Source organism: Phocoena phocoena, chromosome 5 (assembly GCF_963924675.1).
Source record: "Phocoena phocoena chromosome 5, mPhoPho1.1, whole genome shotgun sequence".
In the NCBI taxonomy this organism is placed as follows: Eukaryota; Metazoa; Chordata; class Mammalia; order Artiodactyla; family Phocoenidae; genus Phocoena; species Phocoena phocoena.
In genome coordinates, this window is record NC_089223.1 from 65,860,295 (window position 1) to 65,879,177 (window position 18,883).

Below are 18,883 nucleotides of genomic sequence, written 5' to 3' on the forward strand. Positions count from 1 at the left end.
GGAAGCAACCAGGCGTATAAATTTAGATCTGTCCACGGAGCTGGACAAGCGCTGTGCTCAAAGCGCTGTGCTCAGGAAAGAAAGTAAATTCCATAGGGCAAATTGCTCTGATTCATTTGTCCACGCAGAGACGCCACCTACCTGCTCGCAGGTATTCAGGTAAATGACAGGTGGGCGGGACCTACCTGACTGTTTCAATAGCTAAGGTCCCAGCAATGTTTTATCTGTCGAGGCTCCCGTGATGTCACGCATTTCCTGGTCTCCACCGACCAGTGCCTTCCTCCTTCCTCAAGGCACCTATATGACCGGTGGAGGCCGGTCCTGCTCAGGTGGCCCAAGGAGCTGCTGGATTAACCCACAAGGCGAGAGAGCTGCAGGGTTGTTGCTGCTTTGAGAACCCCAGGCAGCACTCGAAAAGGTGAGCTGAAACCCTCCATTTTTCTCTCCGGGCATTTAGACCACTGGCCCCTGACGGATCTGAAGGAAGAATTTGAATGAAAAATATAAACTGAATGGTTTAGCCCCGGGTGTTTGACCCAGCGGGAGAAGCCCTTTTTGAAAGGAAAAGAGATGCCGCTGACATTTTGGTGACACCGGAACTTTCTCCCAGTCCAGATATTTAATCCTTTTTGTTTCTCTTAATCATTAATCCTGCCTCTGCTAGTCTGGGAAGTTGAACTAATTATTATTTTTTTAAACTCTGAAGTGGAGTGGGGACTTTTTTTGAAACTTAACTCAAAGATGCAGACCTGTTCAGCCCGTGTTGGGAGGGGACTGAATTCAGAGTTGCCTTATTTTGTCTTACCTTCTGCGTTCACCAGAGGCAATTTCCATCTAAACCTGTGAGATGACCTCAATTTTTTTTCTCCTGAAAGTCTGTTCCGCCAACAGGTAAGCTCTGTTGCCCTTACTCAGCAGCCCTGCGCTCCAGTGTTCTTCCCTCTTTCTTCTCTAAAAAAGTCTACTCTTTTCTTTGTTCTTTTTAAAACCACTTTGCAGTCTGGATTAGAATTGTTTACATTCAGACCCTGAGTGCCTGCCTGCTGACCTTTGGTTAAAGTAAAGATGATTTCCTCAGTGTTTACAAGAATATAAATTCAGGTCTGATTTGTAATTTTTTTGGAACTCTTCCATTTTTTTCTCTGTTTCTTTCCTTAGCAAATATACCTAGGAGATTGTTCTGCCAGGACCTTTCTTTTTTAAGTAATTTTACCTCTAGGATCCATTTTTGCTTTCCTAATCCTGACCACACAGCCTGTTGCTACTTCTGCTCTTAACAGCCCAATAGCCAGCCACACTCTGCACTCAGTTCTGTTGTGAGGAGGAAAGAAGCCATCACCAAACCCAGTTCCCTGCTGGGAAGAGCTGGAAAAAGGGGGGAGAAAACTCAACCTGTGAGGGAGGCACTTCATTCTGCATTCCTTCATGGGCTACTTTTCTGAGATTTCAGTTAGCAAGGGAATAATACGTTAGGAATATTCCTATTCCTGTGACTACTCATATTCCTCCACGCAGAAATTCAAAGTGCATGGCAGTTCTCCAGAAGTATAGATTGAAACAAGCTGAGAACGCTGTTGTCTCAGACAGTTGCTTCTCCCCCGAGACTCAGCTCCGTGCTTGTTGCCAGTTTCTCTTACTCCTCAGAGGCTTATATAGCTCTTCAAGTGACCTTCGAGTCTGTCCTTTTCCCCTGAACCTTGTGCTGGGGTGGTAACGGCTGCTTGTCCCTCACCAGTGTGCTCACTTAATTCTGAGTTTTGTCAGCAGTAGAGAGAAAAAGATCCCTTAGATCCTGAATCTTCCGGATAAAATTGTGTCTTTAAAGTCACAAACCTCTCGACAAGATTGCCTTTCCTCTGTTGGCCATGGTTTGTTAGTTCTTTGCATAGTAGTTCATGTATGGTTAAACCATATAGTGACATCACTATATGTCAGAGCCCCTGGCTATTAAAGGAAAAAAGCTAAGGACACTACACCCACAGATATAAATTTATTTATTTACTTATTTATTTTTGGCTGTGTTGGGTCTTCGTTGCTGCGTGCGGGCTTTCTCTAGTTGCGGCAAGCGGGGACTACTCTTCCTTGCAGTGTGTGGGCTTCTCACTGCGGTTTCTTCTCTTGTTGCAGAGCACGGGCTCTAGGCGCACTGGCTTCAGTAGTTGTGGCACGTGGGCTCAGTAGTTGTGGCACACGGGCTTAGTTGTTCCGAGGCATGTGGGATCCTCCCAGGCCAGGGCTCGAACCCGTGTCCCCTGCATTGGCAGGCGAATTCCTAACCACTGCACCACCAGGGAAGTCCCTACACCCCCAGATATAAGAAAGGGAAAAAATTACAGAGACTGGAATTCACAGTGATCCAGAATGCAGTTGGTGTCTTGGATAATGTATACATGAGTTTTGTCCAAAGAGATGAAAAGACCCACAGTGGTTCCCTTCCTGTAGTAACTCCATCCCTTGGTTAAGTGGCAAAAAGGCTTGATTGCAAAATGTATAGTCTCTTTCATTCACATCTTCCTTATATTACTTCTCTGAGCCTCAGTTTCTTCATCAGTAAAACAAGAGCTAATAATCCCTACAATATAAAGTGGTCCTGAGAAGTACATGAGGTAACATATAGAGAGCATCTATATACATCCTTCTTTAAGGTATTTATCTGGGTTGCTTGGAAGAGATAGTCTGGCCTTACCGAGATGAAAGGTCTAATGTGATTGCAGTTGTTAGGGGCCCTGATAGTTCTTGTTATGGTTATTAATTGTAAGTAATTAACACCAATGTGCACAGTGCAGAGAAAGGAAACGGGCAGGAGGCAGGGAAATGCTTAAACTGTGTCATTAAACAGGCCAGGCAGATTGGTCTCCACTGACCGTCCAGGCAGGGTTTAGGAGCTGCTGTCTGCCGCTGTTACTCCTGCCTTCTCCCTCCTCAAGGCTCTCATCCCACAACAGTCCCACAAAATGTGGTCCTTTGCAGGCCTTTGGGGGAAAGGTCCTGCAGTCATTTGCTGTAATCTGACGTGGCAGGCAGCCCTCGCTGCCTTCAATTGTGCTATCTGCAGGGCAGATTGGTGCTTGGTCTCCTCCAGGCTTGCAGATAAACACCCTTGGCCACAGCCTGGTGAGCTGCAGGGCCAGGTCGCTGGGAGGAGGAGTCTGCCCTGGACTGAAGAAGGGGGACTTGTAGGTCTTTTGGATATGAGAATTCCCTCAATGGACTATCGTGTGTCCTTTGATGACCTGCAGCCATTGCATGAGGGCAGGCATGTTCCCAGGGCCCTGGGACCTTCTCCAGGTGTCACCCCATCCTGAAAAGATAAGGCACCTATTCACCATTCAAGAGCAAGGTAACGGCTTAGTGGGTTGAGACCAGGGGTTCAAAACCTTGATCCGACTGCTAGCTTGCTTAGGGGAACCTGGAGAAGCACCTCAACCTCCCTTTCCAACAGTTTCCTTGTTTACCTTTTCCCCGCAAAAGGGATGCTAACATGGTGTGCTTCACACGCCCCTGGGCCCCATAACAGAAGCTGGATGGGCTGCATACCTAGGTGGGTAGGTCAGGTTGACTGCAGGGGAGTGGGCAATGCCTCCCTAGGAAATATTAGTCTTATTTATTGAATTCTAGGTGGAATGGTGCTACTGCTTTAGAAGAGTGGCCCGGTCTCAGCCACCAGACTCCCTTGGTTCAAAACCCAGCTCCACCGCCTACTAGCCTCGTGACCTGGGATGGGTTATTTAACCTCACTTTACCTCAGCTGTAAAATAGGCTTATTGTGAAGTTTGAAATGAGTTGAAAGGTACAAAGTGCTTAGAATAGTCCCAGGCACAATGTCAGCTATTACTAGTATCATTTTCTTGAAAGGAAGGCACCATGGGTAAAATCAGTCAGATCTGGATTAGAGAACCAGTCCTGCCATGTCATTACTAAACTAAAGAAGCAATTTAACATCTCTTTGTCTCAGTTTCATCATCTGGAAAACAGAATACTTACCAAACCCAGTGCTGTCACGAGGAATAACTGAAATGGTTTTATATAAGGTGCCTGGTATATAGTAAGAACTCAATAAATGTTAAATCGTATATTATTATAGGAAACAATTATTATATTGGATACAGCTAGACTTCTAAGGTCATGCTACAGTTTGGATATGATAATGATGGAAACAATAGTAACTTGAGAACCAAAGATTCTCCGAGCAAAACAGACTTCCCAAAAGGCCCCCAAAGGCTTAAAAGGAGAACCTGATTAACAAAGATTATCTTGTTTATCTTGGACTTCCAGGAGAGGGGAACTGCCAGTTGAAATGCCTGAACCTTTGCAGAACTGTGGGCAGTAGAATTCTGCGATGTAAACAAACAGTGGGTTTTCCTGGAGCAGTGACTCCTGGCTTCCTGGCTTGCAGTGTCTCCTTTTTAGATTTGAATTCCTCACTTAAAGTGGAGAAATAGGGTCTGCTAGGATTCTGACTACTTAAAAGACCGTTTTCGTAAGATGCTACCAAGAGGGGACATATGAGAGATGCTCTAAAATGTGTCCTCCTCATTGTCTCAGTATCCGTGGACTCCCTGGGGGTACATAACCATTCTTGATATTTCTGTGCTGGCAACACATAGACTCACTTTTACGTGGGTGGCAAATTTATTGTCCTCTGACAGGGCCTCCAAAGTATCAAGGGCTTTTCAAAACCTTTTGGAAGGAAGACTACATCACTCTTTCTGGGTTAATAGGATTTAACCATCTATTATCTCCAAAGAATAAAGGTTTACATGAAAGCCATACAAATTGCAAAGCGCAAAGACTGCACTGAGCCGAAATCAAAAACAGAAAATGTTGGTTGTCCCCTATAAACTTTTCACATCCATCTTTCCCTCTTATTTTGTTCTAAGGGACATGAGGACACCACAGTGACCTGTTGCTTAGTTACCCACAGATACATTTCAGATCAATATAAGGAAGAACTTTCTAAAAATTCGAGTTGTCCAAAAATCCAGTAGTTTGCCTTTTAGGGCACTGAGTTCCCTGCCACTGAAGGTGATTGTTTCTTGGTATATTTAGTACCGGGTACGTGTTTGCTGAATGAATGAGTGCCAAAGTAGATTTGTGTTTCTTTAATCACTGATCTCATAGGATCATTCTAAAGATTACATGAGAAAATGCATGAAAAGTACCCAGCATAGTATCTTGCACGTAGTGAGCTGCTCATTAAATAGTAATAATCATTATGTTTTATTTTATATTATATTCTAAAAGGAGAGGGGAGAAGGGATTCCTGGGATTCAGGTAGAAGGTAGACAAGATGACCTCCAAATTTGAGATTTGCGGTTTCTGTGCTTATTGCTCTATTCCTGTTCTCTTCACCCCTGCCCTTCTGTGTCTGCCTTTCTAGAAGAACTTCTCCCCCCTGTTCCAGGGGGCCATGCTCCTTGACATGGTAGATTGAACCACTGTTAGGTTCTGTCCCATTTAACCAGAGACTTTTTTTTTTTAGTATCACCAGTATGTGACTTGAAATGTGTGGACTTAAATTCCACCATTATTTTCCAATGACTCTTAGTCGCTTCTTGTCTTTGATGCATTTGTCACAAGGACATAAAAGACTTCACCAACAGCAGAGTGGAAACTCTCCAGGAATTTTCTTTAGCAGCCTCTTGGCGCAGAGCATGACAACAGCACACATATGATGGTGAGGACTAAATATGTCCTTGCTGTTTGTTGAGATGATTTACATAACTTGCTCATGACTCCTTCGGTCAGTCGCATGGCCTGTTTGAATAGTACGCTGAGCGCTTAGGCTTCTGCATACTCATGTTAATACATGAGTCATTTGGTGTTTTCAAACGCCTCATTAATTATTATCATTATGCTTGTATTATGTCTTCCACAGCACACATACAAATTCAGCTATTCTACCTGTAGTCTTTTTTCCCCTTTGGGGCCCTAGCAAATTTGGTTTAACAGTCATCTCTGAAGACATCTGTGTTCTAACTTAGTAATGGATTAAAAGAAAATTATTAGGTTTTTATGCCAGGGCAGAACTGCTATCTCTAAGTATGTAGCTATCTAAGTGGCTGCCACTCAGCATGTTGTCCCTAAACCCTAAACCGTGTAGACAAGCGTTGGAGAGGATCCTGCGGAATATGTACCCCATTCCTGGGGAATACCGCTGGAAATACAGAGACCCTGTATTCATTTCATATTGCTGCTGTAACGAATGAAACTTGGCATCTTAAAACAGCACAGATTTATTTTCTCACAGTTCTGGAGGCCAGAAGTTTGAAATCAAGGTGTTGGCAGAGCCTTGCTTCCTCTGGAAGCTCCAGGAAAGAATCCTTCTTTGCCTCTTCCAGCTTCTGGTGCCTCCAGGTGTTCCAGGCTTATGGCTGCATCCCTTCAGTCTCTATCTCTGTCTTCACATCACCCTCTCCTCTGTATCTGTGTCTTTTCTTCTGTCTCCTAAAAAGATACTTGTCATTGGATTTAGGATAAATCAGATAATCCAGGATGATCTCATTTCAAGATCTTTAACTTAATTACATCATCAAAGACTTTTTCTAATAAAGTCACATTCACAAGTTCTGGGGGTTAGGATATGGGTATATCTTTTGGGGGGACATTCCTTCACATAGACCCCTCCCACTACTTATAGAGAAATTCCTTCTCCACTTAGAGGCTGAAATATTGTGCAGAATCCAGCAAGGAGAGTTAGAATTGGCAGCCTTCACCACTACCATTATTTATTCCTATGTTCAAAGTACAATAGTTAAGTGTTTTATACTCTAAAGACCTACTGAATGTTTTTAGTCAATAGTGTAATTTATCTACAAAAGCAAATCAGTAAAGGTCATTTTAGGTTGCTTTGATAGACAAGTAATATCCTGGTTGAGGAAGTGATTATTCCACTGAACCCTGAGCCCAAACCACAAATTTTCACTTCCAGGAGCCATGTTTTCAAAGGGACCTTAACAAACTACAGGGCATCCTGGGTGGACACTTGACCACTACCTGGACTACCCAGGAAGACAACTGGAAGAACCAGAGACAAAAAGACAAGAGAGAAACCACAATGCTGTCTTTAATTTGGGGGGCTGTCATGGTTAGAGGGAATGAATGTGATCTATGTTACACTGAAAGGCGTAACAAGAGCCAAAGGTCATACTAACAAGAGGGAAGCATTCAGTTGGCAAACTGATGCGCTCCCCATCACTGGAGGTGTTTCAAACAGAAGCTGGTAGGTCCTCTGTCTGGGATGTTGTAAAGAGGCTTCTTGCACTTGGTGAGAATCCAACATCATTACCCAACTCAAAATCCTGTGACTTCTAAATGATTTTAAAATCTCAAATACAGATCGTCATCTGGGAACATCAGACACCAGCGAGTGGATTCCTCTTCCTTGATTGAGGAATTTGCTCAGGTTCTTCCTCCCACCTGGATTTCTTCCCACTTGCCCAAATCCCATTTATCTTTCATGATCCTCCCTGAGGACCATCTGTTCCATGAATTTTCCTTGACTCTTCTGGGCCAGACTACGCTGCCCTCTTGCTCCTTTCCCTCCGCGCTTGTGTCCCTGGCTTCTATTTTGGAGGACCATACTCATTGTGGATTCTCTTGCAGTGTTTTAACTTTTTTTTTTTTTTTCCTATACGTAAGCTCCATTTTCATAATAGACTTAAACTCATTGAGGATGAAGTTGAATTGCTGTGGGAACTCCCACAGAAATGCAGACACATGTCAGGCAGGTAATAGATGATACGTGAACACCTGTAGAATTGAAACAGTAGAAAAATGTTGAGAATTCAAATACCTTCCTCCACCTTGTCCTTCCTTCCTTAAAGCTTGGTTATCTGTTTAAAAAAACCATAAGCGTTTCCCGAGTATGTGTTTCAGCCTTGAGTGGAAGAAGGCCAGCCTGCTTCTTTACCATGTTTCTCCTCTGCCATCAGTACTGCCCAGGACCCTATAGCAAATAGCTGCATGAACAGAGCCCTTGGTCAGTGCAAAATACTCTACTTTCATTTTTGTTATTGGCGGGGTGTCTGCCCCATTTCACCGTGTTGGTAGACCAGGAACTGGAAGGATGTCTCTTCTGGGCCAGAGTTCCTACAAACAAACCCAAGTTTTAAAGGTGGTGCCGTGACACCCCAGGGGAAAGACGGTAAAATCTGTCAAGAGAGGCAAAGCTCCTCGGGCTTGGGAAAGTCCATCACTAACTTCTAAAACTTGCAGCTAATTGGCTTGCCACCCGGGACTCTTCTCACTTAACACTTCCTTTGTTTTTCCCACTTCCTGAACATCTATGTTCTCAGTTATTGACTCCAGATATATTACATTGTCTCCTTTTAGTTCAGTTCTTTCATTTCCTGACCACATTTCAGCTTCTTTAAAGACCATTTATATATATTTTTTTCTGTCTTTTCTAGTGTTGGCAACCCTATGCAGACTAGTGTCATTCACAGACTGCGTTAATGAATTGCTTGCTCTCTCCGAGAACACTGATTTAGATATTAAGTAGGAGCAGAGCTCACCTTGACCTTTGCGGCAGCTCATACGCACCTGCCCTCCCTCTGTTCCCTCTGTCTGTCCTCTGCAATGCATATGGCGCCCCTGCCTTCCCAGCCTCCACTTCCAACCTAGGCTCTTGGCTCAAAGACAGTTTTTATCCCATGTGTGACTATTTTTATTCAGGTCACTAAAGCACTAACTTCTCCCTATTACATAGGTGTCTATAAGCTAAGGAATAGCCCACAGAGCATTTCTTCATCCTCTTATACACCTTAGTTCACAGTTGTTTTTTTTTTTTTTTTTTGCGGTACGCGGGCCTCTCACTGTTGTGGCCTCTCCCGTTGCGTAGCACAGGCTCCGGACGCGCAGGCTTAGCGGCCATGGCTCACGGGCCCAGCCACTCCGCGGCATGTGGGATCTTCCCGGACCGGGGCACGAACCCGCGTCCCCTGCATCGGCAGGCGGACTCTCAACCACTGCGCCACCAGTTGGTATTTATAAAAAAACTGATGGCACTTTGATATCTCCCAGTCTCACATAATTTATCTATAATTCAAAATGTAACTGTAAATTTACTTTGTTTAATAGAGGAAGATAGAGTTTGCCCTAACTTTGGCAATTACTTTCCCCCAATAATCTAATTTAGGAGTTGAAGCCAGAGCTATGGCAGTGGTTAGACAAACATGCCTGCTGGATAATCATTTTAGAAAGAGAGACGAGGCCACTGATGTGAAGAATTTATTGGCACTAGTCCACCCTATTCCTCTGTGGGTGCATTTCTGGTCTTCATGGTCCCAGATGGTGTTTCTGACTGTGACTGTGATCTCTGAACTGAGGTGTGGCTTTAGTGACCAGTTTCAAACCAACTCTGCAGCCTTTCTGCCCTGCGCAGCTTCATCCAGATTTTAAAGTATCATCAACAACAGGAAAACCTTAAGCTCAGTTTTGTTTGAATGGCTAATTCATCTTGGATTAAAAAAAAAAATTTAATTGAAGGATAGTTGATTTACAATATCGTGTTGGTTTCAGGTGTACAGCACAGCGATTCAGTAATATATATATTCTTCTTCAGATTCTCTTCCCTTATAGGTTATTAGAAAATATTAAATATAGTTCCCTGTGCTATACAGTAGATCCTTGTTGGTTATTTATTTTATATATAGTAGTGTGTATATGTTAATCCCAACCTCCTAGTTTATCCCTCCCCCCCAACCCCACAAGCATAGTTTCTTGAAGGGAAAGACTAAGGGATTCTAAGTCTTTACGTGTTTGAGACACACTGTAAAACATTAAGGTTGGTTGAAGGGATTCAAAGATTTGGAACATTAAATAAGTCAGCAAAAATTATGAAGCACACTGACTACAGTAGAGCAGAGTCTCATGCTGTTTGTATAGCCACAGAGTGTCCTTGCTCTAGAGGACGGTTTCTATCACTTGACTGGGCTCTCATACACTCACAGAACAAAACTCTTTCAGGATCCAATAGTTTTGTGATCATTTTGGGGACCTGGCTGTAGGTTACACTTTCTTCCTCTCATTTGAAGCCAGTTCTTCCTCTTGCCTCGTGAGCCCTTCAGCAAATGGCTCACCTGGTGGCCTCTATCAAGTATAACAATCAGAGCAGTCAATTTAGACCTTGGTTAAAATTTAGTGGCACACCTGTGACAAGGTTGTAGTTCTCCACTTTTGCCGTTGCACCTGGCTGGGAACCAGGGCCGGTGCAAGGAAAAGATTGAGGCCCACAGGAGGTGTTGGAAGCTGATCTGGGTCCTAACCACAGCCTCAACACCCTACTCTCTCTACCTGAGTCTCTAAAAATAACAGTGACAGGGCCATGAGTAGGTGGGGCAAATGCGGCGTTCACCTTAGGGTGCAGATTTTAAGGGGGCACCAAAAAATACTTAGTAATCCCTATAGATAATATTTTAATGTATTATTTTTAAAAACCAAAATTAATGCAAAAAAATCCATGGTGATCAGAATTTAAATAAAGACAAGGATTGGTAGCTCAAGTTATCTAAAGGTTATTTAAGATTATCACTTTGTCAAACATGCCAATTTCGGGCTTCCCTGGTGGCGCAGTGGTTGAGAGTCCGCCTGCCGATGCAGGGGACACGGGTTCGTGCCCGGGTCCGGGAAGATCCCACATGCCGCGGAGCGGCTGGGCCCGTGAGCCATGGCCGCTGAGCCTGCGCGTCCAGAGCCTGTGCTCCGCAACGGGAGAGGGCATGGCAGTGAGAAGCCCGCGTAAAAAAAAAAAAAAAAAAAAAAAAGTCAATTTCCTCAACTGAAAATCAGATAGGCAAAGAGGTAGATTTTGAAAATAGTATTGATGGGTTTGCTTCCTTTAAAGCCAGGAAAATGAAACTATGGGGAAAAAATTTTGGTTTTAGTATAAGTAAAATATTTAAACTTAAAATAACGTTGTACATTTAATATACATATTTTTCGTGTTTCCCACATTTTTTCAACTGTCTTCATGATCTGGGGGAAAATTAACCATTAAAAAAAATACACAAAAACATGTATATCAGTACTCACATTTCCTTTTGCCTTAGGCTGCAACACGGACCACGTAGTGCTGATAGGATAAAAGTATCTGTTATTTAGGAATGTCTTCAGTGGATTTTTTTCTGACACTGTTTGTCATAGGCTAAGTAGGAATTTTCCAGAAGCAAGGCTTTCTGACAGATAAGGGGAGAGCTAATGGTCCAAGGTGCCTGACTAATAAGCCTCCTCACACACTTTCCTTCTCAAAGAGCATGTGGAGCTTCAGGATTTCTAGTTCATCCCATCGCCCACCCCTCCCTCAGCTGCCCTTGGCCTGCCACTATTTTAATTTTTTCATTTATTAGTGAATTTCAGTGAAAGGTCATCAATGTTTATGCCCTGCATAGGAAAAATTATCTCGGATTTACCATTTCTTTCAATGATTTCCATTTCTTTTGTGTTACATATGTCAGGATATTTTAGGACAACAAGAGTTGTCAAAATAAAGGAATGCTTGCAGACAAATGGGAGAGCTCCGAATTCCCCAAATACCATCCGTTCTTCAGATCAGATTATACACTGAGAATTCTAATACTGGAACTGTTTAGCCATTAAGGACTTTATGCTGTTTATATCAGTCTAACTAATGCCACTAAATATCTTTGCATATTCTAAACTGTTCCTAGCCCTTGCTTTTGCTTTTAAAAGTATTTACTTCTCTACTTTATTACCCTTCATTTTTTTTTTCCCTCTGTGGCCAAGAATTGCTAATAGATTCCTTCAGGCCTCAGGGCAGTGTCCTGTGCTCAGCCCCGACAGGACTGCAGCAACAGCCGGGGTGTGTATCGCCACCAAGAAAGCAGATGCAGTCTTTGGCTGTGGGAGCAGTTGGTTCATTCCCGCTTCATTCTGTCCTGGTTGCTATCCATACCTTGTAGGGAGGACACTGTTAAGTTGGGAGCTTGCAGGAGAGTGTGGTCAGCCTTTTGGAGTCTGAAGGAAACCTGAAGGAATGTCAGATGCACCCTAAGGCTACTGAACCTAGGGGAGGGCTTGGGGGCTGTCTTCATATAATTGAGGGATTTAAGGAATTAGACATATTCTAAATGGCACCCATGAGGGGGTGGGTGAGTTCCAGGGAGGCAAATTTTTGGTCAATATATGGACTTTCCCTCCCTAGGAGATTAGAGGTATCCAAAGGAAGAATGATCTATTTTATAAAGTAATAAAGGCTATTTCATCTAAGGACCATCTCTCAAGGCTCCCTTTCAACCCAAAAAGTTTCTGGCTACCATGATTCGTGTTTGTCAAGGGTAAAGTACCAATGCGAGACACACTGCCATTTGACTACAAGGATACATTCTTTTTAATATTATGAGGTCCCGTTACTATTGTTTGAATAGCACGTGTGACTCATGCAACTATTCAAGAGATGCTTTAGAGTCATGTCTTGACCTTTCAGTAGAAGGAAAATGTGAAATTGTCAGTGCAGCCTGCCAGATGACATGTTTATAGCACCTTTCCAAAGTGGAGTATATGGATTATTCTGACTACGTCAGATAACCATTTTCTATAAAGGCAGTGTGCATTTAAAGGAAACTTAGTGGGACAGTAGCCACCAGGGACCCCATTGTTCTGATAGGTTATCTCACACAAATGTTTTTCTACTTCCAAATAGGCTATATCCCAAAGGCTGTTCTTTTGTGCGTGTGCTTTTTTATCATCCAGTTTTATTGAGATGTAATGGACATACAGTACTGTATAAAGTATACAGCATTATAATTTGACATACATGCATCATGAAATGATTACCACAGTAAGTTTAGTGAGTATTCATCGTCTCATATAGATATAAAATAAAGGAAAAAATTGTTTTCCTTGTGATGAGAATTCTTAGGATTTACTCTCTAATATATAACATATGGCAGTGTTGACTTTATTAATCATGTCGTACATTACATCCCTAGTGCGTATTTATCCTATAACTGGAAATTTGTATCTTTTGACCACCTTGACCCACCCCCCCCTTCCCCCCACTCTGGTAACCATAAATCTGACCTCTTTTTCTCTGAATTTGTTGAAGTATGATTGACCTACAGCACCATGTTAGCTCCTGGTACACTGCATAGTGACTTGATATTTCTAGACATTACAAGATGTTCACCACGATAATCTAGTTAGGATATGTCACCATATGAAGATACTACACATTATTATTGACTATATTATTTCACCCCCTGACACCTTCATTTTGTAGCTGGAAGTTTATACCTCTTAATCTCCCTCCTGAAGCCTGTTCTTAAGGATATTAAGTCTTCAGTCTGTTGAATTTTCCAGCTCAGGCGACAGTGTACCTATGACCTCTAACGACCCTCTTGGCTGGGGATGGTGCTGATTCACATTTGCTATGAAATGTATCTTTGTTGACAAGCCACAAACGTTTAGAATTTGAAAGTTAGGTAGAAAAAGTTCTGGACAGATTTCAGGCAAGATAAACCAGTGGGAAAGGAAGCAGCGATTAAGGACAAACAGAAATGGAGATTTTGTTATTTTCCCTGGCACTTCCTGGCGTGACATTGGTGGACTACACATCTCTATAAAAGTCCCTCGGGTGTCTCTTCCACCCCCACATAAGAGGAGAAGGAGGAAAAAATGGTTCCTAAGTCACAAGAGCATTGTATCAAGGCAGAATAAGAGTTCCACCCCAAACCACACACTCAAGGAGGCAATCTACTTCCTGCTCTTTTTCACTCCAAACTGCAAAAAAGCCACCCTGCAGCTCTCGTGCCTTACCCCAGCCAGGATCAGGGTGCTGACAGCTGACACATTGACTGATGCAGATGGATAGGCCCTCTCGCTCACTTTTAGGGGAGAAAAGAGTTTACCTTTTAAGCCTTAATGATTTTTGATAATTTCCTCCCAGTTCATCAGTAAGGCACATATATGTCTCAAAACATAATACATCATACATGCTTATAAGATGTAAACTGGAAATAAGAAACGTCAGGTAAATTATATGAATCATATTTTTTTAAAGTCTACCTAGTTCTTTCTTTAGAGCCCAAACTGTCAGCCAGTGCTCTTTTAATCTGTGTCTATTCATATAGGCTTTATTTAGTCTAAAGCGAAGTTGAAAAATATATACAGCAGTGTTTACATTAATATTACGTGAAGAATCTGGTTTTCTCATAGGGACCATTGCTAGGGACTTCAAATTGGTCTCAGATAAAAAAAAAAGAAAACAAAAACAAATTAGCGTTGGAGCTAAAACCTGCCGTTTTTGCTCGCCCCAATTCACTCATCCTGTGTCAGGCATTTTAACACTCAGTAAAGTCAAAGAATCTTTTTATTCAGAGATCTTGGGAAAACCCATCTGCCATGTGGCCTAAAGAGATTTTTCACCTTCTCATTTCCTGGGGCTCTTTTATTTAGTTAGTTACATTTTGGGATTCTCACTGGTCATAATCAAAAAAAGATGCTGGGAGAAAAGTGGCAAAATGGTGAAGAGCAGTAAGGAGTCAGGAGCCCTTGCTGGTTTGTTTCTTTTCTTGTGCAACTGACAAGTTACTTACCTACTGCACCTCAGTTTCCTCATCTGTTAAATTAAAAACAAAACAAAATCCTTGGGGATTTGTAAGGATTAAATAACATAATATATATAAGGCCCCAGCATAGTACTTGGTACATGGTGCCTGGCATACTCAAAAAGCTGTTATAAAGAAAAAAAAAAAAGATTTTCCCAGAAGCCAACCACCCCAAAATAAAACGCCTCCACTTTATTAGCACAGCTACATAGAACTCTATTTCTGAAAGGGATTTCATAGTATCTAGTCTGATGGTTTGCCTTTTTTTTTTTTTTTTTTTAACTTAAGCCACGGTGCTTTGAACCAAATATTATGAGGAATCTAACGTGTGAAATAAAAGTGGAGCTGGGTCTGGGTGGAGTGGAAAAGTGGACACAGCCCACCATCCCCCTTCCGTTCCCTGGAAGACCCTGAGGCAACTGACACCCCTTCCAGAGCAGAGTGAAAACCAAAGCTCTGGTCCAACTCCACCTTTTCACCAACAAGGGAATGGCCTAGAAATGGGACGTTGTTTTTTTTCCCACTTGTCCAACCAGAGCTATCACCTGCATTCCTAGCAGTCTCCAGTACTGCACAACAAGAAAGAACACGTGGGAGTATTTGACCCAACTCTTCCGGGTCTAAATATCTAGAGCTTTAGTTCAAAATATGTGAACTTCTTTTCCTATAGCAGATGATAACCTTTGGGTGGCCCATTTCCATTTTCATGTTTATTTTTCAACCGTTTTTCATGCCACTTAAAGCATTTCCTGTGTGGTTCCAGTACCTTCTATCAGCCTTGATGACAAAGAGCAGCTGTGTAGGTTTCCATGAAATTTGACTAGAAACAACTTCACCCCCTCCTGCACCCTCTACCTTAGCTGCCTGTGGTCTCTTCTGATGCTAAATAAAATGCTATGATTTCTAAATGTTTCACCTTCAGGTACTTTACTTCTACCTCTTGACCAGAGCGTTCTTCAAGCCATATTACTGCAGCACAGAAATGTAAACACGAAGCTGACTCAGTGAAAGGTTGAAGTCAATGTATTTTCTTTTGGAGATAAGGCTATGTTTGTACAAACAACCTCAGACTTTATTTGAAAAGAAAAAGAAAAAACTGCAAGGCAGTTTATGACTGCTGTGCTGTTTCCAAACGTGGCTAGTTTCCTGTTAGGTTATTCATGTGTCCTTATTTTCCTGTGGCAAGCTTAAAGTTATTTTATTTACTTTCAGAAAAGAAGAAAGTTGAGTTGGGGGCTGGGGTATTGCGGGATTCTTTGTTGTCATGGGCATTGACCCAGAGTCCCCTAGCGCTGACCTCTGTTTGCACTGCTTACCCGGGCTTCTCATTACTGTGTTCATGTCCACCTCCTCCGGCCTGGGGACTCCATGAGGGCAGGCATGTCCTTTTAAGCTCTCTTGAAAGTCTCCCCCATAGCCAGCTCATTACCTAGCTCAAGGTTGGCGCTCAAAAAATGTTTTTTGAAAACAGAGATGTTTATGATTATCATTGTTACTCATTCACATTACTGCAGCTCATTAATAAAAATGACTGAAGGCCAAAAAATACATTTATTGACTGATCAGGAGACTTCCTAGATGTTGAAAACTCCATTTTAAACTCTGATACTAAAGGAAAATACATAGTGTGAGAGTATTCTGCTAGTTTGAAAATATATATATATAATTGAATGAAAGACAACTAGGAGAACAAAGCAAAAAGACCCCTTAGGGCTTCCCTGGTGGCGCAGTGGTTGAGAGTCCACCTGCCAATGCAGGGGACGTGGGTTCGTGCCCCAGTCCGGGAAGATCCCACATGCCGCGGAGCGGCTGGGCCCGTGAGCCATGGCCGCTGAGCCTGCGCGTCCGGAGCTTGTGCTCTGCGGCCGGAGAGGCCACAACGGTGAGAGGCCCGCGTACCGCAAAAAAAAAAAAAAAAAAAAAAAAAAAAGACCCCTTAGAGGAACTATAGCTTTCAGTTTCCAGGCCAACTGAGCTAGACTGGAGACAGAAGGACTTCAGTAACAAATACATGTAAGAATAATTCATATTTATTGGGCACTTACTATATTCCAGGCATAATTCTAAGAGCTTTATGCCTCATATCTCATTTAATCCTCACAACAACCCTCTGAGGTAGTCTGTTATTATCCCCACTTTACAGACATGGAAACAGAGGCTTAAATCATTGGCGCACAGTGGTGGTGGGATTGGCCCAGGCAGTGTGGCTCCAGAAGCCACTTTACCACTACATGACTGAGTAAATGAAAGACATACAGAAGAAAACAATGCTTTCGTCATCATAAAAATACAACTGCCCAAAGAGCTCTCATTTCTTCTCAGATGATTTAGCTGAAGACTCTGAGGTCCTATATTTTCTGAGTTTTGGAGGACGGTAGGGAAGACAGATACGAGAAAGCCGTCAGAGCGTTAACTGGTTTTCTTCTTGTCCTGCTCTGACAGAATTTTATAAATCACTGGGCTATTTTATTAACAAATTACATTTCATAGGGTGTATTTCTGGACATTTCCCAGATCTTACCCCAGTAATTTTCACTACACCAACATGAGGACGTTAAAGGGAAATATTATTCCTGCTGGGATAACTGAGGCATAAGGAGGCAAGGCTGCTGGCCCCAGGTCATGTCAGTCACCTGAGTGGGCACTCAGCCCTGGCCTTCTGAGTCACGGCGCAGTTCTGTCCCCTGGCAGCACCGCCTCCCATCCATAACCAAGATGAGCAGTCTTGTTCTCTTTTAGGTTTGTGGATGGCTCCTAGAAGATCTTGATTCTCTCCGGAGGATACATCGTTTTCCTGGGTCGGTTTCCTGTCACACTGCCCTGCCCCCTCCCAGTCAACCATGAACCAGCTGGACCCTGCTGAGGACCCAGACGCCATCCCTGCCCCCCTGTGTGTGGTGTGCGGCCAAGCCCACCCCCCTGAGGAAAACCACTTCTACACCTACACGGAAGAAGTGGACGATGACCTCATTTGCCACATCTGCCTGCAAGCCCTGCTGGACCCTCTGGACACTCCCTGCGGACACACCTACTGCACACTCTGCCTCACCAACTTCCTGGTGGAGAAGGACTTCTGCCCTGTGGATCGCAAGCCTGTGATCCTGCAGCACTGCAAGAAATCGAGCATCCTGGTCAACAAGCTCCTCAACAAGCTGCTGGTGACCTGCCCGTTCACAGAGCACTGTGCACAGGTCCTGCAGCGCTGCGACCTTGACCATCACTTTCAAATGAGGTAGGGAGGGGCTTCTCCTCGGCCAATCCAGTGAAGCCCCGCCCTCAGGGCGGCCGCTGGAAGGGTGGGGTGTTCCAGGGCCCGGCTGCTTCCCGAGATGCCTGTTTCTCTGCCTTCTGCTTTGCAACCAATGGAAGGAGTCATTCAAAATAAGAAAGGTCTTAGGTATTAATGGCTGTGGTTCAGGGTGAGGAAACAGTAGGTGGTAGAGTTGTGGGCTGTGAGTTGCGTGTGTGCCTTAATAGGACTGGGGTTTTTTGTTAAAATATACATCACATAAAATTTACCATTTTCGGTATACAGTTCAGTGGCATTACGTATATTCATATAATTCTGCGTCCACCACTACCATCCATCCATCTCCAGAACTCTTTTCATCCTCTAGAACGAAAACTTCATACCCATTAAAACAAACACACAAACAAACACAAAAAAACTCCCATTCCCTCCTCTCCAGCCGCTGGCAATCGCCATTCTACAATAGTTTCTGTCTCCATGAATTTGACTGCTCTAGGAACCTCATATAAGAAGCGTCATTCAACGCCTGTACTTTTGTGATTGGCTTAGTTCATTTGTGTCCATTTGAAATGTGAAAGATACTGGAAAATCTGATGGGCAGCTTTCTCTGAGGCTCCTGATCCCCAAAAAGATTCCCTGGAGGGCATTGCTTACCTTTTTTGTTGTTGTTAAATTTATTTATATTATTTATTTATTTATTTATTGGCTGTGCTGGGTCTTCATTGCTGCGTGCGGGCTTTCTCTAGTTGTGGTGAGCAGGGGCTACTCTTTTTTTTAAATTTTCTTTTATTTATTTTTTTATACAGCAGGTTCTTATTAGTCGTCCATCTTATACACATCAGGCTATACATGTCAATCCCAATCTCCCAATTCATCTCACCACCACCACCACCACCCCCGCTGCTTCCCCCCCTTGGTTTCCATACGTTTGTTCTCTACATCTGTGTCTCAGTTTCTGCCCTGCAAACGGGTTCATCTGTACCATTTTTCCAGATTCCACATATATGCATTAATATGCGATATTTGTTTTTCACTTTCTGACTTACTTCACTCTGTATGACAGTCT

At 43.1% G+C, this 18,883-nt stretch overlaps 1 protein-coding gene across 1 annotated transcript in view; it reads left to right on the top strand.

The window, feature by feature from the left end:
- Window positions 1–251: 251 nt before the first annotated feature.
- The window catches only part of LNX1 (ligand of numb-protein X 1), a 136,419-nt gene continuing 117,787 nt past the window's right edge, over window positions 252–18,883 (top strand). The window contains exons 1-2 of the mRNA XM_065877398.1: window positions 252–418; window positions 17,307–17,799. Coding sequence (XP_065733470.1) covers window positions 17,408–17,799 — 392 coding nt within the window. The 5' untranslated portion in view covers window positions 252–418; window positions 17,307–17,407. The remainder of the gene's footprint in view (window positions 419–17,306; window positions 17,800–18,883) is intronic.